General features: G+C 38.3%; 2 protein-coding genes across 3 annotated transcripts; one reads left to right on the top strand and one right to left on the bottom strand.

The window, feature by feature from the left end:
- The first annotated feature begins 1250 nt into the window (after nucleotides 1-1250).
- BFAR (bifunctional apoptosis regulator) lies at nucleotides 1251-8721 on the top strand. Of its 2 annotated transcripts, none has more exons than XM_050713765.1 (8): nucleotides 1251-1404; nucleotides 2846-3176; nucleotides 4040-4241; nucleotides 4597-4766; nucleotides 5416-5560; nucleotides 5800-5970; nucleotides 6476-6678; nucleotides 7585-8721. In XM_050713765.1, exons 2-8 carry the CDS (start codon nucleotides 2911-2913, stop codon nucleotides 7775-7777), a joined length of 1350 nt encoding a protein of 449 aa, XP_050569722.1. In that variant the 5' UTR covers nucleotides 1251-1404; nucleotides 2846-2910; the 3' UTR covers nucleotides 7778-8721. The 2 variants fall into 2 exon arrangements, with proteins under 2 accessions (XP_050569722.1, XP_035404767.1); XM_035548874.1 differs by lacking the exon at nucleotides 1251-1404 and adding an exon at nucleotides 1503-1862.
- Nucleotides 7352-19583, bottom strand: PLA2G10 (phospholipase A2 group X). The gene is made up of 4 exons (XM_035548875.2): nucleotides 19188-19583; nucleotides 15099-15264; nucleotides 12226-12332; nucleotides 7352-9734 (listed from the first exon to the last, which is right to left on the bottom strand). Exons 1-4 carry the CDS (start codon nucleotides 19252-19254, stop codon nucleotides 9589-9591), a joined length of 486 nt encoding a protein of 161 aa, XP_035404768.1. The 5' UTR covers nucleotides 19255-19583; the 3' UTR covers nucleotides 7352-9588.
- Between the last annotated feature and the right edge of the window lie 236 nt (nucleotides 19584-19819).

Raw genomic sequence — 19819 nt, 5'->3', positions numbered from 1 at the left:
ACATCTTCACTTCTGTTTAGTTTCAGAAGATAACATATTTACCTAATGAAATAAGTACCTACCTGATTTTTTTTCCATGTATACATTAAAGCAACTGCACTTATGAAAATATAGCTTGTAATCTTAGTTCCTCAAAGCTCCCATTTTTTAATGACACAGGAAAAGATTGGCGGCTTTCCAAATGACTGGGTAGTCTTGAGAGAGAGCAGGGCAAACAGGTAATTACAAGGTTATATTGCTTTTTTTTGCTATGAAGCATTGGAAGTTTGCTGGTACAGACTTACCATTTACTCTGTGCTGATAGTGGAATTCTTCATTTTTATGAAAGCTGAAATCTGCTTTGGAGTCCAAAATCATTCCTATGATCCCTGAACCATTATAACTAAAATTGTGTTTAAAAAATCTAGCAATGGTGTGTATGCTTGAACATATATGCCTGCTTATTCCATGTCAATGGAAATTTGTTTAGTACCTTTAATATATCACTTTAAAGAAGGTCAGAAATGGATGCTCCTTTTTTAATCACAAACAGATCCAAGCAATAATAGCTGCAATATTGCTAACGGAACTCCACTTGCATGTGAAGAAGCAATAACTGGTAAGTAAACCAAATAAATATGCAAGTGTGGTATACAAGTATTGGATTGTTGCTCAAAGAGTTGATGAACTTCTCAGCTATGTGTTTTTCTGTCCCAGAATAAATCAGATTAGAATAGTTCTAGAGCAAACAAAAATAGGACTGTGCATGTGTCAGCACAGGAACAATTGGCCTCTGGAGACACCTGGATAATACGGGAGAGGAAGCAATGAGAGGCTATTACTTTCATTATTGAAATAGGCTGAACTAATGGTAATGTTTGATATCTGGTTTGGGTAACTCAGATGTCATTTGAACTGGATTTGTAGGTTGTGCCAAGCTGAACATGAACAAAATCTTCATGAAAATGTTACTTCATATCACACAGTGAAAAATACATCTCAACCCTACTTAAAAAATCAATTTGTTTTGGACTCTAGTCAAAAAGAAATACAGTAAGGGAACAGAGACTGATATAAATATTTGTGAATGTGTGTTATATAGAGAAATACTCTCAAATGTGGTAAAAATAGCCTGTGTGAGCCAGCTCACTGCAGTATGCATTAGCGCTGCTATTGAACAAGCCTCTAGAAGCCTAATTGACCTCTGCAATTAGCCCTCTAGATCTCAACTTGTGAAATAAACCTCGGACCACGTTTCCGTGAAGGAAGATGAGTGTGCAGACGTGCGTTCAGCAAACGCAGCCCAACTCACGAGTGTGGGAGCGCGTTAAGACGCGTTGAGAACGCGTAGCGGTGCCCTAGCATGGCGCAGCGTGGGGCTTAAAACGACACGAGTCGGGCCGGGCCTGGGCCTGACGGGGAGCGGTGGGTAGCGGAGCCAGCCGGGCTCTGAGGGTGCCGGGAGCTCTGAGGGGGCCGGGGTTAGCGGCGCGGCTCGCTCCCGGTGAGGGGAAGGCGGGTTTGAGGCGTGTCCGGCCCCGCCTGGCGCCGCTCCGGGGCGGGAGGAACAGAAGGGCGACCTGGGTCCGGGCCTCGGCTGAGGTGGCGGCGCCGAGGCGGGAGGGAGTGGGCGGGTAGCGGCGAAAACGCCGGGGGGAGCTGTGAGGCTCCTGCTGGGTGCTGAGGTGAGGTGGGTCTGCGGAGAACCCCGCTGCCTCTCCCTTTTAGAAAAGGAGGAGGACGTTTTCAGACGCAAAAGCTTGGTTTGGTTTCTTCCTCTTGGAAGTGATGTGTCGCTTGCTTTACGTAGCAAGCCGACAGCGTGTGCTTGGCTGGGAAGAGAAGTGGTGGTGAGCGCTCTGGGGAGCCTGGCTGCACTATCGGTATGTAGCGCTGTACTGCTTGTCGGGCTGCATTATTCTTTTTTCTTACATACTTGCGTGCTTACTTCTTTGTGTTGGGTCTGGTCTGCGTGGAAAGATGGTAACCCGGTAGTGAGCAGCAGTCAGATGGGGGAGAGCATAAGCGTATTTAAGTTTGTTAATGCCTGAGGGGAAAATCCTTCAGCCCTTGGTCCTTTCTAACATGTAATGATAAGTCATCTGGATCAATGTGTGTCCTAAGAAACTAGACACGACCAGTTGACAGAGTGTAGTAGGAACATAAAACAAATAGGATGATATTTTTGGCAAGCTGGGGGGGAAACTTACACTGGAAAAAATGTGGAAATCTTACACTTTTCTCAGCTGTGCATTTTCAGAAATACCAGCAATGGGTAATTACTAGTAAAGAAGTTAATACAGAGCTCAGTCCTTCGCTGAGATAGCAAACAGAACAATCCCTTATAATTTTGAGGCCTGTGACTTCATGAACTGGGGGTTTTTACATTGCCTAGCATTGGTATTTGTTAAATTTTATTCCATGTACTTGTAAAGAATAGTGCCAGAGTAAATTAGATCAAAATGTTGCACGTATTCTGGTGTTGGTTTTATTTTTTTATTCTCTCCTGGTATTTTCTAATGATGTTTCTTTTGATTTATTGGCCAAAATAAGATGGGTGTCTGAATCGGAGAGTTGGTGAGGTTTTTGGTTTCACTTTCATGTGCTACCTAACACTGGAAAAAAAACATACAGGGAGACTGAGCTCAACACTTTACATCTAGAGTCTGATTTTGATTGTAGTTTGCAGAAAATATATATTTTTTGAAAAAGTATATCATGTTTCATTTTAGGAAGAGTTAAGTTAGTTAAAAAGTTTAAAACTATCAGAGTGACAGATGTTACGATGATAAAATAAACTTCTTGCAATTCTAAACATATTTAGTAACTTTATTTTCTTATTGAGACTTATCTTGTTGCTTTGCAGAAGTAATGCTGTACCAGATTTGAAGATCTGAGAGAGCTTTTGGTTTGCATAAGGTATAAAAGAAAATGGAAGAAGATGAGACTTCACAAGGTGAACCTGAGAGGGCAGAAGTTAAAGCACATGCTACCCCTGAAATCAGTCGGCGAATATCAGTTAGTGAGTTCCATTGCCATTGCTGTTATGACATTCTGGTTTATCCCACCACCCTGAACTGTGGACACAGTTTCTGTAGACATTGCCTAGCGTTGTGGTGGGTATCCTCCAAGAAGAATGAATGTCCAGAATGCAGAGAAAAATGGGAAGGATTCCCCAAAGTCAACATTCTTCTCAGGTAATTGTAATGTGCTTTTCTTTAAAAATTTATTTCTAAAACAACCAAAATTAACTGTCTGGTTTCTTGAATCTGCTATAAATTTTTGTATTTTGTTGGTAACTTGAACTGTCACAAGGATGTTTAGAGCCAGAAGTCTTATACCTTCTTTGTTTTTTTTTTTTTTTAGCTGTTCAAGCATGTTTTTTCTGCGTGAAAGTAAAGTGTTGGTTCCTTGTTTTGTTTTTCCCCCCCTTCTTGAATATTTTAGGGAATGGAGAGGAGCAGTCTTTTTTTTAATTTATACCGAGACAATTGCATCTGTTGAAATTATTAGGAAATAACCAGTTATTTTAAGTTTGAAGAATCCTTGATAAGTTTGTGATTATTTCTGTAGTAAGAATTATTTATAGGAACAAGCATGATCTGATGGCAGAAGAAAGCTCAAAACATCAAACTGTTGTCTTAAATTACCTACAAGTTCTTGTGGTGTGTTCAAGACAACATTGGCCTACATTAATAGGATTTTAATAAATAGGTTATAGAATTGATGGTATGCCTTTATGTTGTTTCTTGCTTAGCATTTTGGAATAATCAAGGCATCCTAGTGGTGTACACAGTACTGATTTTATATATGAGATAAGGATTGTTGTTTTTAAATGTGAGATTTTTAACTTCCTCCATCTTTAAAAGCTAAGGAAAATACTGTTTTGAAGTAAATGGTTTAAGTTTAACTTTACTAAGTATCGTTAACTAATGTTGTCTTGCTTTCAAAGATGACAGTCTTTGGTAGAGGCTGGAAAACAAAAATCTTAAAATTAATCCCTTTTCTGAATGCTAGGTCTCAATGGTTATAGGTCAATGACAAGTATTTTTCCCATTAGGGATGTTATTGAAAGACTCTTTTCTGATGCAATTGAACAAAGAAAAGAAGATATTCAACAAAACAGTGATGTAGCACGCAGCTTAGCAACCTTCCAAAAATATGGGAATGACCAGATTTCTACAGCTCCAAACACAGGAAGAATTAATCCTCGAGGAGGAGGGTTTTTCTCAGGCGTTCTGACAGCTTTAACTGGTGTAGCAGTAAGTTTCGTTGAGATGGTTCCATATTACTTATTCCATATACTTCATTTAATATGTAAATAAATATACTTAAATTACATGCACATAAAAAGGGTTGTATAGAAGAGACTTTGGCTGAGCTGAGTAAATAAGGTAGCAGAGTTGTTTGTCAGCAGCTATAATTGGAATATACAACAAATGGAAGTTAGACAACTTGGCTAAGACTCCAAGATAGTTCCTTGTAACCTAAATATTCTCTAGGGTTCTTAGCATGAAAGATTTTGCGTGTCAAGTCCCTCAATGCACATTTATTTGTATGATAATAAATTAGCTTTGCAAAGGATCTCTTTTTTTTTTTTTTTTAATCTACCTATAGGTAGTACTACTTGGGTATCACTGGAGTAGCAGAGAATTTGAAGATGATCTTCTTGTCCGCAAGCCAGTTGCTAAATGGACTGCTGAAGAAGTGATACTTTGGCTAGAGCAACTGGGCCCATGGGCTTCACATTATAAAGAGAAATTTCTGCTGGAGAAAGTGAATGGAAGGTGAGGGGTCTAATTGTCAGGAGTGGCTATCATTTGAGTGGACTGCTAGATAGTTTTCATTAGACATGGTATATTATGAAATGACCAGACTTTGTTCCATAGATGGTGGGAATACTCTATGGATGTAGCAAAGGAAAATACAGGAGATGTTTTAACACTTATAGTTGAAAACTTTAGTAGTAGACACTAAGCAACCTAACTGAAAATTTTCTAAGAACTTGTTTAAATACTAACAATGTAGACTGAAATGATACTGAAAGTAAAATTCTACTAATGCATTATCTACCCCCCACCTTTTCTTTCTTGCGGAAATTAGTGTGCTATATGCATTGTTGCACTCCACCCAGGAGTTCTAGGTTTGATATCAGGAGACCAGACTAGATCTGTGATGTAATGAAGAATTGTGTTCAGTGATAGCCAACAAGCTGCTAAATTTGCATGCTGAAAGCAGGCAAGAGAAAACTTGAAGGATATTTAAAACCCAGGCTCTGAGATGCAGTTGATTCAGAACACTCCATGTGGAATGTAATCCAAAAGGTGGTACCTTCTATCAGTAGCTTATTGTTTCATTATGTAATTACTGATTTGTTAGTCATATCTTTTTGGTGAAGAGTCACTGTTTACCTTCTGAATTCTTCTGCTCTTGTAGGCTCCTTCTCACACTGACAGAGGAGGATTTCACAAAAGAGCCTTACAGTATAGAGAACAATAACCATAGAAAAGCTATTATGGCGGAATTGGAATGTGTCAAAACTTTAGGCGTTAAACCACCACAGAACCTTTGGGAATATAAGGTAAATTCTGTATAAAGTCTGTGATCTAAATAAAGTAATTTTAAAATGTATTTCAAAGACAATTCTTGTAAAGTCAAAAGCAGTGTTAAGGAAGTAGAATTAACTCTGAAAAAAAAAATATATATATATAAAATGCCAAGTTTAATGAACTGTTGTATTTGAAAAACGATCTTTTTAAAAAGTCTAAGAACTGATGTGTCCCTTAATTTTTTCATCGTTCGAAATTTGATACCTTTCAGGCAGTAAATCCAGGAAAATCACTCTTTCTTCTGTATGCACTGAAGAGTTCTCCAAGACTCAGTATGTTATACTTATATCTATTTGATTATGCAGAAGCTTTCCTACCTTTCATCCACACAATTTGTCCTACGCAAGAAGACCAGTATGAAGATACTGTCACAAAATTATTAGTAAGTGTTCAAGTGCTGCACGGTTGAAGAAATTTAAGATTTAGTTGCTTAAAAGCATGATGTAATTATTCATCATTTCATCTCATTACCATTCAACTTTTTAAAAAGAAATAGTGTAAAGTAAATGGTTCCTCTTATTTTATTGAATGAGATTAACAGTGTTGTGACTACAACCTTTAGCAAGATATTTAAGGGTTTTAAACATGTGAAAATGATTATGATTCTTTTTTTTTTTTAAGGTCACATGACTGTAGAAAAACCTTTATCTGAAAATATCCGCATTTAAAAAATGGCATTATAAAGTCTGGACGCTTGTGATGTTTTATGCTACTCTAATGGAAATTACTGTGTTACAATGCTATCTACTAAAAAGCATAAGAAAAGATTAATTACTGCGTTCAGTTTGTTTAAAAAACAAAAAACAGAGGAGTAGTGGAAATAAGCCAGCCAGTATTGTGTCTATTTAGTAGGAAATTGTTTAACTCTTTTTTTTCCTAATTTACAGGACCTCAAAGATCCTACTTGGAAACAGTGGAGAGAATTCATTGTGAAGTATTTATTTTTGCCATACCAGTTGATAGCTGAATTTGCTTGGGATTGGCTGGATGTGCACTATTGGACATCAAGATTTATAATTGTAAATGCAATGCTGCTCTCTGTTCTCGAGTTATTCTCCTTTTGGAGGCTCTGGTCAAGAAGAGAATTGAAGTAAGTCTTATTGAGCTTGTTGAAGGGTTTAGGAAGTATGTGACCTTATAAACTGGAAAATAAGTCTCTGATTTCACAGTTGCTTACTGAAATTACAGTGTCTAACCACAACTCTGAGACTAATAAGAATATGTGAATCTAAATTTGCACATGCACTAATTTCCAGTCTTGAATATATTTCTTGCTGTGAATACTTGAAAGGATTTATTACAGCTGGTTTTACTGATCAGGTGTAGCAAATGCAGTAATGATAATATGCGTGTTCCTAACCATTAGTTCTCAGGATAAGAGTTAATGTGTACCTGCCTTTTATGGTAACTGGTATTAGCTGTCAGCTGAGAACTAAACGTGCAAGAATTCTGTCAAGATATACTTACAGTATAGTTACTAAAGGATGTATCCTCAACTTAGTTTAGTTAGACTGATATTACCTCTGATGGTGATCAAAATTGCTAGAAGTAACAGAAAAGTTACTGCTTTGGTCTTACTTCAGGTGTATTAATATCACTTCATAATTGCCTGCCTGATCTTTTGTTTATAGTTTCTAGAAGTCGCATAGGAGAAATTCTTGGTTTGACATATATGGGGTTTTCACTTTGTTTGTCAGCAGCTAGGGGGCAGAACATCTTCAAATGAGAACAGTATATGAACATAATCTATGACAAATCCAGAATTTTACCGCTTTAACTGCTGTAGTTTGTAGTCTGAATAAATTGACTTAATACATCCTCACATAAAAAGTAGCATTACTATATTTAAGAAAGTTTTTATGGAGTGCAGAATGATGCTTTGCAGGTAATTGAGTAAGCGTTAAATAATTTGAGGCTGCAGCATAAATTAGCTTGTCTTAGAATGGTTAAAAACAAAACAAAGTTCCATTAAGCTTCTCCCTTTCCTTTTCCACAGGACTATTCCTCACAGAATGTGGAGACACTTCTGGAAAGTCTCAACCCAGGGTCTTTTTGTTGCTATATTTTGGCCTTTTATTCCTCAGTTTGTCTGCAATTGTTTGTTTTACTGGGCCTTGTACTTTAACCCAATTATAAACATTGATCTTGTGGTTAAAGAAGTAAGGCGTTTGGAGACACAAGTGCAGTGACTGGCATTAGAAATGTTGAGCTATTTAGTTTCTAAAAGTGGTTATTTGAAAGAAACTTTGCTTTTCTCCTTTATGTATGTGGCAGTGAAAATGTTGGATTACATTAACTTAAACATACAAAAAAGCCTTAAGGTAAGCTACTCTTAAACAGTTGATTCCAACTCTGAGGATGGACTTTATTATCCAAAATGATTTTTATAGTAAAAACATATATATATTCCTGATTTTGCCATTTAAAACTTAGTCATGTCATCATATTTTTGATCAAATCAAACTTCGCTATTCTGTCTTAAAATCGGTGTCTTCTGAACAACTACAGTGGTGTTTAACTTGGTATTTCATACCAAGGAAATGTGTTGCTCAGAACTTAAACTTGCCAAAGGAGAGCTCTTCCTGGATAGGCTTGATATTGAAAGTACTTCAGTGTTTTCAGCCTGCTTTACATGTGAAGTTGTGACTGTCAAATGCACGGTAAAGTTTGTTCTAGAATTCCCCCTGTTAAAGGGGGACTGAGTTTTCTTGCCCTTTGGAAGATCTGGTGATTTGCCATTCAATTTGCTTTGTTTTGTTCAGATCAGTTAGATTTCATCAATAGCTTCTTTAATGCTCTCCTCTTAAAGTCTGTTGCTAATCCTTAAATTCAGGGTTATCTCTTAAAGGGATTATTTTGGATAAGTGACCTGACACTGTAATTATGTCTTACTGCAATATAAGGTGTGTATCTAGAACTGTGAGTGAATGTTGACTGGAAAGTTATTTTGTATAAACTGGATTGCCATTTATTAATGTATTGTTTTTTTGACTGAAGCAGAAGCTCTTAGATATTCAAGAGCTGCGTCGCCTTGCATTATGTTGTTGATTTTTTTTCATTTGTTATCATTAATATGAACTTCAAATCTGCCTATGAATATTTTTAAAGATTAAAGATACATTTTTAAATCCTAGGCCTTCCTAAAGAAGTTTTATTTATTTTATATCAAAGTGCTTGACGTTTTCTTTGACAGTAAATGCTTGAAAAGAAAAAACTATGTTGGGCAATTTTTAATACAGGTAGGACCTCTGAAGTAGAATGAGATACAAAAGTTGAATTAGGTTTCCTAATAAACGTTTAATATGGACAGAGGGGCTTTTTACGCTGATGCTGTCACTTCATGCATTTCTTCCTGTCAGTTCAAATGTAACAAATGTTAAGATAAATGTTAGTGGAAAAGTGTGGATTGTATCTTACATTCCAGTGAAGCGAGGATGGAAAATTTGCGGTGAATGATATCATGAAGCTGAATATAAACCAAAAAATATTAGATATTAGGAAGGAATTCTCCACTGTGAGGGTGGTGAGGCCCTAGCCCAGGCTGCCCAGAGGAGCTGTGGGTGCCCCATCCCTGGCAGTGCCCAAGGCCAGGCTGGATGGGGTTTGGGCTTTGGGTAGCCTGGTCTAATGGAAGGTGTCCCTGCCCATGGCAGGGGTTGGAACTGGGTGGTTGTTAAAGGTCCTTTCCAACCCAAACTATTCTGTGATTCAAACAAATTTTAAGTCAGTTACTCATTAAACTGATAAATACTAAATAGGAATTTGAGGTTAGTAAATAAAAGCTTAAACCAAACTACTGAACATGCTTTTTTAGTCCATGTATTGTAGAAGTTAAATTAGAAGGTAAATGTTTACTTCAGCCATTCTGGGATAGAGGAGCTAGAGTGGCAGGAAGGAGAATCAAGAAAGCGAAAAATCATTTCTTGTCAATACTGTGACAAAAATAGTCTTTTTAGTTTTAAATACATACAGAGTTGTCATAAAGGCTGATCTTTTGTACCTAATATCTACACACAGGCTGAATCTCACCACACATAACATCTGGCCACAAAAGGTACTTTGTATGATAGGGAGCTTTAGAAAAACATTTGGCAGCTTCACTATCGCATTCACATGCCATTTTTTGACACTTGTCTTCTATTGATTCTGAAAGAAAACAAATAAGTTTGATATTAGTTTGAAGTAATTAGAAATAACAAATGGACCTACAACAATTGCTACTTCCTGTTCTATGTTTGCCAGATAAATAACGCAATCTTTTACAAAACAGCAATCATGCTTTATTTTATTCTTGTAGTTCAAATGCAACAGGAACTGTACTGAGTTTTAGTAAGACAGTTCTTTGGTGTATTGGAAAATCTGTCGTATTTAGACTGAGCTCCATGCAAGGACAGCTAGCAATAGAGGATACATAAGCATGGTTTGCTTTAGCAAAAGTTCTCTACCTTCTTTAGAAAAGGAACTCTGGTAGCTAATTCCTCTTTAGAAAGTGGTATGTAACCCTCCTTGCCTGCCCTTTTGCTCTAGTGAAATTTGAGTTTGGGAAGAAATTTCCATTTCACATATACTTTACTCTATTAAAGGATGTAGCATTAAAAATTATCTATGTGTAATAAAGAATGCAAAGGTGTTCCATCTTCAGCTTATATTCCCCCCCCCCTTTTTTTTTTTATTAAGGTATTCTATAAGAAGCTAGGTAAAGTGTGTTAAAGTACAATAAAATCCATCTCTGGCCATGTTTGTTTTGTAATTGTAGTCCTTACAGAAACTTAGTAGGGTTTTTTGGCATGAATTCTTTCTTCTAGCATTAACATTTCTTGTTGGCATGAACAGTTTCTTCCACAGCAGTATATATTAGTCTTATTGTGCCAACCCAGAAATGCGATTTTTTTTTTTTTTCCTGCAGCAGTCTGTAAACTGAAAAATTTTTGATTGTTTTGCCAGAGTGTGAAAGCTTACCTCAATCACTGCTTGAGATTTGTCTAGGAGCAGAACAAGCATTCAGTTTTGTGATGAAGAAACTCACGTTCTGCTATGAAATGGGACTGTTCTTAATGTATATACGTTGATGTTGTAACTAGCTACCGTACGAGCTTCTTTTAGTGTAAGAAGCATAAATAACTTAGCAGCATAAATAAAACATTAATTGAGAAGAATGGAGAACTACTACTCTTTTTTTTTTTTTTTTTGGGGGGGGGGGGGGGGGCAGGGGTTATTGCTCCAAACTTAACTTTCTCAATGGTATGCCAGCTATTTTGTTATTTTGTTCCAGCTTTATTTCTTGCTGATATGCGTATTGTCTTGGCTAGTATTTCAAAATGTCAGCTTCTGGTCTGGAATAGGAGCAGAACCTTTACAGCCAAATATAGGCTGACTGTAATTTGACTGTTAGATAGTTTGAGAGAGAAGATGCTTAGCACTTCTGGAGTGGAGGAGGAAATTACTAAGTAGAGAGTCTATATGAGCTAGATGCTTGGGCAAAATAGGGGTTGAATGAAAAGGAGGAAAGAAAATAACATCAAAAAACTTCATCTGATTTCAGGTCAGGCAAATACGTTAAATTGAGTTGTGAAATGAGGGTTTATCTTTTGTATTCTCTGAATGACCTACTCTGCTACCTGTAAAATATGTCAGTCTGAGAGTCAGACTTGTAAACAAATTTATAAAAGGGCCTGCATTTTTGCAGTGCAAATAATAAGCTATTAAGCTGATTTGTATTCTGGGTAGTAGCATACAGTTACATGCAAAGTAACTTTGACTTAAAGCTTAAAAAAAAAAAAAAAAAGGCTTGCAAAGCTTGGGGGCTTCTTAGGTGTTATAGCTTCAAAAAGTTCTTTAAGTATATCTGAAAACACTGGGTGTTGTAAACAAATCATGTAAAAGACATGCTGCTTCTCCCTATTACATATTTTTGTTTAATTTCTTTAACATCTCTTTGTCCCTCCCTTTTACACTGTAGCTTGGCATGTATTACATATACATGTATGTATTTTGGGGCAATCAAACAAGTTTTATCAGGCTGAATTTTCAAATTTACATTTTATGGCTTGTGGACATGCTATTTCAATAAACAAATATACTCATCAAATAACTTATTGCCTTAGTGTTTGAACTTTTAAGTTTTAATTGCAGTCACTAGTAATGTGGTGTGCAGTCAGTCAGCGGTAAGTATGCCAAAAATGTGTACATTGTCAACTTAGAAATGGTATATAATATTTTCTGCTAAGTGTAAAAATGATCCTTTTTAAACAGCTGTAATTTTCTGGCCCTGTTTGTAGTTGCTTTCCAGTTGGAGACCAGCAAGGCATAGCATAGGTTCCTTAATATATATACATGTTACACAGCTTGAGTGAAAACAGGTGGGTTGGTTTGTTTATTTTTGAAGTGTTTTCTGAAAAAATAATAGAAACTTGTAGATCAGAATTTTGCTTGGTTATTTCAGCAGGTGGGGATTTAGAAAAAGAAATTGCATTCAGTTGGCATAGCCATGCCTTCTAGAAAAATAGCTTACCCTGCAAAGAGGTTGCAAAAGGAGGGAAGGCAAAATAAGGATTTTGGAGTTAAGTGTCTTTCTATGAAGTCCATGAGGCAATCAGTGCAAGTAAAACTAAACCCAAAAACGTAACTGTCCACTCACCACACACAGCAATGTTGTCTTCACATTCCCAGTGGTAACTTTCTATCTTGGGGTGACAACCTGCTCGTTCTGCCTTACCATAGCAGCAGTCATGGTTAAAGCAGCACCTGAGAGAAACAGAAATGGGTTTGCCTTAATTCATACTGTGGTAATTTAGTGACATAATGCAGATGGTTTTTATCAGCATATTTTGTAGGTTGTAAAGTAATAAAACAGTCAATGTATGAATGTGCAACGAGTTGCCTAACAAGGAATCAAAACAGGATAACTGTTTAACGGATGATATAGACATTAAGTATTCTTTCATGTAATAAATGATGAGGGGAAAAAAGTGTCTGATACGCATTGATTTAGTTGAACTTTCCCTTTGCATCTGTAAGAATCTTTCAAGTATTCTCAGTTTTAAACAAAATGCCTACTTCATAGCCTATCCCCTCCCTTTTAGTCCCTTTCAAGAAGATGATTAAACACCAGAATAGTTTGATAGTTTGTCAGATAATAAGTGACTAATTTTTCTTACTGATGGCTTTGTAACAATTTCGGGGGGGGGGGATGAGAAAATTTGTTAGGCCATAGCATACTACCAAAAATGTCTTTTCATGGTGAAGTCCTTAGATGGTGCAGGTGAATTGTTCAGTAATGCATAGGCATGGCTGCAGTTTAATGTCACATACCTAAAACTGTTTGCTCCCTATCATACAAAAAAATGGAAAATTACCCCAAATCATGCTTTCAAGGTTATTCTTTTCACATTTGAGACAATGAATTCATAGACTTTCTATCACACTGTGGAACTAAACAGTATAGGTAAGTGTTAATGGCATATTTTAATGCTTAAAAAAATAATTACTCATATGGTGTGGAGACACTGCAAGCCCAGAATAGCATGTAGGGAAGGACCTGAATTCAGATGGATAGTTTGCAAGTCTTTGCTGCAGACTGTTTTTTTTCCTCAGTGGAAGAACAGGATACATCGGCAAGCTTTTTGCATTCAGTCATTCGGTTACCTCCTGGTAGCCTACAACCATCATATTACAGTATGTATGTGATGTTTAGCAATGGTGTTTAGGTTGCCTGAGGAATCTGTTTGCTAGAGAGCTCACGGCATTGACTTTTTCTCACTTGGAATGACTATTTTTGTATGCTTGTTAAATAATTACTTGGTAATTTTACACCAATCTTCATTTAAACATCCTGCAGTACTTTACAGGCATTTTGCTGTCCAATTTTTAAGTAGCTCGATACATCCATTTTATATGTATGAGTAAGTCTCTTCCAAGAAACAAAAGAAAAAAAATGGACTCAGAGTCTTCATAGCAGGACTAAGGTAAATAAACCAGGAAGTATGGCTTTTTCTTTTTTTTGCCACAGTTCAGTCTATCTTCATGTCTTTACAGAAACAGCAGTCTTATAAGAATGCATCTCTTAAATTTTTAGAATAACTTTAGACCTAATTTAAGGATTTAATAAAAAAAAAAAAAGCAAATGCTTCTGGATTTTAGATGTCTTATAAAAGCAATAAAAATTGTCTCCATTTGAAAGTTTATTTTTGTGATAGGTATAAATTTAAATTGCAGTAAGTATTATACAAATAATTCCATTACAGACATTCTTGCTTCAGATTAAGTATTTTTGTAATTTCACTTAGATTGTTTTCAGACCTAATTCTGAATGTAAACAGTTCACAGTGTAGCTCATAACTGTAAGAAATACAGCTTGGTAAGAATGTTTGATGCTAGATGTTAATTAGCGTCAAATGCTAACTTGGTCAAATGCAGAAGCAGAGTAATAAGTACAGTCACTTCTGGCTTGTTCTTAATGTTACATAGCTGTGGTTTGTGCAGAATAAGCTTCTTGCTATTATGGGACTTTCATAAAGTGAGAAATAGACCCACAAGGAAAGATTAGCAAACTATAGATGCTTCACCACTATCTTTGCGTATGCAAGTAACTAGAACTAATAACAGATCCTTCTTTTCATGTGTTCCCAGCCATAAAGCAGCAACCACAAAAACGCTCTTTTAAAACAACAGAACTTATGTGCAAAAGTTTGAAATACATATGAAAAGATTCTAAAAGTTTAAGGTTTGAACACAACTACCCTGTGCAGAAAAACTCAGATGCAAGCTTTCTGTATGACTTCCTGTATGTTCTACCCCAAATGTGAGTATCAGGTGTTTGTTTTAATTTGTTTTACAATATAATATGTTTGGAAAGTGATAACCGAGAGGTAACATATGGTGGGGAAATTTATTGTTATAATGATAACCTTGAAAATGTAAAACTTTTATTTAACTGCTATAACCATGAAATCATCTCCTTGACAGCTAACGTACAATTATTAGTTAAATTGATGGTAGTCAGTATAATGAGGTCTTATACTAAATTTAAAAGGACTGGTTTTATAATTATTTTAGTAATGATTCATAGCTCCTCTTATTCAAGTTATTTTTCACAGGTTGAATTTTGCACAACTTTCTATGTACTATTTTGAACACTAATAAAATGGGATGGATAGAAGTGGAATCAAAAGACTTGCGATTGGGACTTGTTAAATAGATAGTTTGAATGTTTGAGCTTTTAAAACTCTTCTAAGAAGACTTCAGTTCTTCAGTTTTTGGCCAAGCACCAACAGCAAGAAAACTCAGTTGCACTGTGAAGCCGATATTAATGCAGTAAGAGTTTGAGATAAAGACTCAGGTAGGTCTACAGTGATACTATTTTAATGCTTCAGAGTTTCTTAGCATTCTGAAGTGTGTTTAGAGTCAGTTCCCTCGTTGATGTTAAATAGGCCTAATTCATATTTCAGTCCTTTTTCTCTGTCATTTGCAAGTATTCAGCACTTTGCTACTCAGATAAATAGTTACTCTTACCAATCTACTCTGTCCTTGGGCCATCCTCTTCCTCCCAGTCCACAGTAGCATCCATAACGTAGGTAGGCAAAAGGAGATCGTCCTGTAGTACATCTGATGGCTCCAGCTAATTCTAGAATTCCTCTTCTATTCCTTAAACGGGCTTCCCCAAGAGCGCCTCTATAAACTGTGGAAGAAAAACTTTGCGTTGAATCTAATGTGCAGACACAGTCATTGATGTTGTTAGTATTTATTTTAACTTTGATAATGTATGTCAGTACTTTGAAATAATACTCCATTCTCTTTTTGAAACTCTGGGGCACAGTGATTGACTGTCCTTGACCCAATCCCTTTTCCCCCACTTGGTAGTGAGCAGAATACTGAACAGCATTCAGAAAAGGTGTTGTGTTTGCCTCCCATAAAGGCAGCATATAATGACAGACTTCAGTCATTTCTGTTCTTAAAACTGGCTAGAGCTAGCGTGTTCTGTGGTCTAGATCCACAAGTCTGCTAGGACTAGATGCCCTAAGTGATGATTTTCTCCTTAACCTAAAATGCAATTTTGTCTATGTTATTACTTTATATAAAATTCACACTTGTACAAGTATATCCTTTTTCATGGGGTTCTTTTTTTCCACTAAAGCATCCTAATTTCTAGGCCAAGATGCCAAATAACTGATTTTACTGGGGGAGGGAGGAATTTCTGTTGTTGTAATATGTTGAAGGGATGAAAGGTGTGTGTATAAATTTGGGAGGGAATTCTTTTTGTTGATGTATGTGAAGGTTGTGAAGACTGTATGATTAATGTATATTTTAATAATTCTCCCAGAGAAGCGTGTGGGTGCTTGGAATCATTTACAGGGAAGTTAGAAAAAAGGTTGTTTGTTTAAGGGATTCTCACCATCATTTCTACAGAACAAGAGTATTCAAGGACTTTATTGTAGCCATCAGTTCAATACTAAAGCAGTTAGGTCCTGGGAAGGAGATAAACGTTGGGACACCATGTGACTCTTTTTAGGGCTTCAGGTCATCCTTCAGTTTCAGCTAACACATCAAAGACCCTGGATGGTAAATAGGCAGCATTTCCTTGCACTGAAGGCTCCAACCTATTTTCAGCAATTTTTAAGTCTTAAGTTATTTTTATACCAGCATTGAAAGCATTACCTTTGCTATCAGTACAGGTTCAGTAAATGCCCAGAAAAAAATGTTGCAGTAAGGCTGCAGCATTACAAACTAAAACAGCTTATAATCTTTAAGTGTTTAGTTTTGCTAGTCCTGTAGCTAGCCAGTAACAACTGAAGGAACCATGTTAGTGGTTAATGGCAAAGCTGGGTTTGCTGTACATGATGTTAGTAACTCTGACGAAACCCCAGAAGCGAGTGAAGGATGTACAGAGTGCATCTTGGTTCTTGGCTGCTGGGGAAGGAAGGTATAGGAGGGCTACAAGACAGAAAGAGAAAGGTAAGAACTTCCAAATCACATTCCTGGTTGCATCACAGAGTTGTCTGCTAACTTCGGAGAAATCACAATCCCTTATTTAAATCCAGGTAAAATGGAAGTGATGAACTGTCTACTCCGTGGCGAGCTCAAGTATAATTTTTTTGAAGTGTGCCACCTAAGTTAAAAGGAAATGAAATCTTTATCCTTGGATTTTCTCTGTGTTACAGCATCTGGACTTCCAGGTATAAAGCAAGGCTGTATTGTACCAGATGCTCAGAACGAGGCTGAAAGAAAGGTTTGTCCCAACAGCTTTATAACCCATGTATAATAAAAGCAATGAAGGATGCTCCTAGAACCCACATAATGACAGAAACAGGAGGAGTATTGGCACGGAAATGATAGCATTAGTGTATCAGCAACACAATAAATGATTACAAAATATTTTATCAGAACTTCCATGGAATAAAGCCAAAGAAAATGTTAAAATTTCAGCTGCTTCTGTTCTCAAAAGAAAGCTTTACAGACAAGTATTTGGAGATTAGGGGGGGAAACAAAACTAACGAGATCAGCAAACTCACGTTTAAATGGATGTGATGTACCTGATTTAGAAGTAAAGGTTGAAGGAAAAACAATACTATACCAATTCTAAGATTACTCTACACATAAAAATAGCAGATGGGGACACAAACAAACACAATCTATGCAGTTCTATGTGATTCTAATGAATAAGCCGCAGAGATTAAAAGCCAAGAGGTGACTTTCTGAAGAGTGAAATTAAGTTAACAGTAAAGACAGCCTGAGAGAAAGTAACAGTAAGTAAGCACATTATGTTGGTGTCCTGCCTGATTTCAAATCAGTAATTTTGTTGCCCAAATTGGAGTCCTGCCACGTTTGGAGAGTTGAAACTTCATTGTACCCTCATGGTTTGTCACCTGTACGAGCTCTTCAGCGTTTTGATTGTGCTGTACATGGTTATAGAATCATAGAATACTTTGGGTTGGAAGGGACAATGTAATAACTAACATGTTTTTGTGAGATGTTTTCTGCCTCAGGAATGGCCTTTCTCACCTCATCTTGTTGCCCAGACTACTGATATGCTATCTCTATGAACTGTGGTTGTGTGTAAACTCCTTTGAACAGATAAATTTGCCTGATACTGTGGACCAAGCATTGAGAAACAGGTAAATTGCATTTCCCTTCCTCCTCGCTGCCTACGGAAGGGGTGACTGCGATGCTTGACTCAGCCGTCGGGCTGAAGCCAGGCTCTCTCTGTAATGATTGCTCTAGGCTGGCACAAGCAGTGAAACAGTCTTTCATTGTTTTCCTTAATGTTCTTGCTGAGGTTTGGACTGTGCAAAGGATGAAGTCTTGGAGGATGATCAAAATGCAGAAGGAATAATAGGGGCACGCGGAGGTGAGGAAGTAGAATTGGGGCAGTGAGCCTGGTGGAACCTTAAGTTAGCCCCATTATGTAAGCACATTACCTTGTGGTCTTTAATCAGGTGACTTTTTTTTTCCCCAGATCCCTGATTCATTCTGTACAGAGGATCTGCTGTAAGAACAGGTCAAGGCTCTTGTGCTTAAGATCTTTCTATTTGTGAGATTTGGTTTGCTGAATTTCCAAGTGGTTTAAGAATGTGTGGAGAAGTGCAAGGAGACAAAAGCCAATCTCTTAGTTAAGGCAGCTGGATGCTATTCTGGAAAACTGGATTTTATCCTTACAGCTGTTAGAGAAGTTCAGCATGAGGTTAGTTTTAACCCTTTAAAACGATGCCTCTCGATGGTCCCAGCCTGCTGAATATCCCAGGGCTAGAGAAACAAACTACAAGTGTACTGCTGAGAGCCAGGCTTTAAGCAGTTGACGTTCCCTGTCATTTAAAGGAGCACAAAAAGATTGGGTTCTGTCGTGTCAGCACAGAAACCTAAAATTAGTGGATGCTTTTTTGTGTGTTAACTTAGCTACCTATCTGTAAAAGAGGGATGATGATGATGATGATAGTGTAGTTTCACAGAAGCGTGGAGTAAGTACATTCAGGCACTATGCTGATGAATACCTCAGAAAATCTATGAGGAAATGAACTAAATTATTACAACTGGTCTCTAATATTGTTTAAGAAACAGGACATTAATTTAATAAGTAGGAGACAAAAAAAAATAATTAAATACCTGCTAAGTGAGCAGTCTGTTATAGTCAGGTACGAGGCAGGGGTCCTTTAATTATATTCCCATACCGTAACTTACTCCCAAGGAATGAGTCGGTCTCTATGAATAACCCCGCTGTGGCTGTGCAGACAACCCTAGCACCAGCAATTCCTCGCTTCAGAACTGCTTTGTGTCTCGGGTGTCTTACCCCCTGAGATGGGTATGGTAAAACATCCTGCCTCTTCAGAAAGGTTTTTACACCTGCAGTCGGCTTTTAGGTACCAAACTTTCACACAGTTTGCCCATTACTGATGAACTTTCGTTAACAGAGGAAAAAAAAAAAAAGGCAGCGAAGCTCCCCCCAAACTCCCCAAGTTCCAAGCAGCGAAGCTCCCCCCAAGAAGCGAAGCCCCCCTCCCAGCCTCCCCCCGGCCCAGCAGCTCCCCTCGTCGGGGGCAGGTCTCGGGCCGGGGTCGCAGCCCCTGTCCCACTGCCCCCGGGCCCCGTCCCCAGCCGCAGGGCACTCACCGGCCGGCGGCAGCAGCAGCGGCGGCAGCAGCAGCAGCAGCAGCAGCGGGCCCGGGCGGGGCGCCATGGGCAGCGGGGGCGGGCAGCGCGGCCTCGCTCTGCGACCGCCGTGCGGGACTGAGCCGGGGCCGCCCCCGCCGGCCCTAAGAGGCTGCCCCCAGGCCGGGCACCGCGCTCCCGAGAAGGGAGGAGCCGCGCTGGGGGCCCCGGCTGAGCGGGGACAACCTCGCTCCTCTCTCGGTGCGGCTCAGCCTCGAGGCGAGGGGCCGAGCGGCTCGGCTCCGCTGCGGGGTGGTGCCCAGCGCCGGGTTCGTGCGCTGAGCCGGGAGGCCGGGGAGGCAAAGCTGCCCCTGCTGCTGCACCCGCCCGCGGAGCTGCCTGTGGGCTCCGCAGCTCGATCGAAGGGACTTTTTAACCTTCCCTCTGGCAAAGCAGGCTTATACTGAGGGCTCGCTCTCTCCCTCTCTTTTTTTTTTTTTCCTCTTCCAGATCATTTCCTTTTTGTATATGCTTTTCCTTCCAACTCTTGGAATATTTTGCAAAATCTACAGGTGGGTGTCACATTCCTATCATGGTGTCATTGCCCTTCTCAACACACAGACAACACCGCTTGCTTTTACATCACTTTTCTT

The sequence above is a fragment of the Cygnus atratus genome, chromosome 15, assembly GCF_013377495.2.
Source record: "Cygnus atratus isolate AKBS03 ecotype Queensland, Australia chromosome 15, CAtr_DNAZoo_HiC_assembly, whole genome shotgun sequence".
Classification (NCBI taxonomy): Eukaryota; Metazoa; Chordata; class Aves; order Anseriformes; family Anatidae; genus Cygnus; species Cygnus atratus.
Note: the sequence above shows the minus strand (reverse complement) of the source record. Positions and strands in the feature narration are given on the sequence as shown.

What these genes read in the sequence shown, in the direction of transcription:
- BFAR (XM_050713765.1), top strand. Translation starts at nt 2,911, where the DNA reads ATGGAAGAAGATGAGACTTCACAAGGTGAACCTGAGAGGGCAGAAGTT. An exon ending in CAGCTTTAACTGGTGTAGCA is followed by an intron (nt 4,242 to 4,596) that starts GTAAGTTTCGTT and finishes ATCTACCTATAG; the next exon opens with GTAGTACTACTTGGGTATCA. An exon ending in TGGTCAAGAAGAGAATTGAA is followed by an intron (nt 6,679 to 7,584) that starts GTAAGTCTTATT and finishes CCTTTTCCACAG; the next exon opens with GACTATTCCTCACAGAATGT.
- PLA2G10 (XM_035548875.2), bottom strand. Translation starts at nt 19,254, where the DNA reads ATGGCGCCCCGCCCGGGCCCGCTGCTGCTGCTGCTGCTGCTGCCGCCG. An exon ending in CCCAAGGACAGAGTAGATTG is followed by an intron (nt 12,333 to 15,098) that starts GTAAGAGTAACT and finishes TGTTTCTCTCAG; the next exon opens with GTGCTGCTTTAACCATGACT. An exon ending in AGACAACATTGCTGTGTGTG is followed by an intron (nt 9,735 to 12,225) that starts GTGAGTGGACAG and finishes GTTTTCTTTCAG; the next exon opens with AATCAATAGAAGACAAGTGT.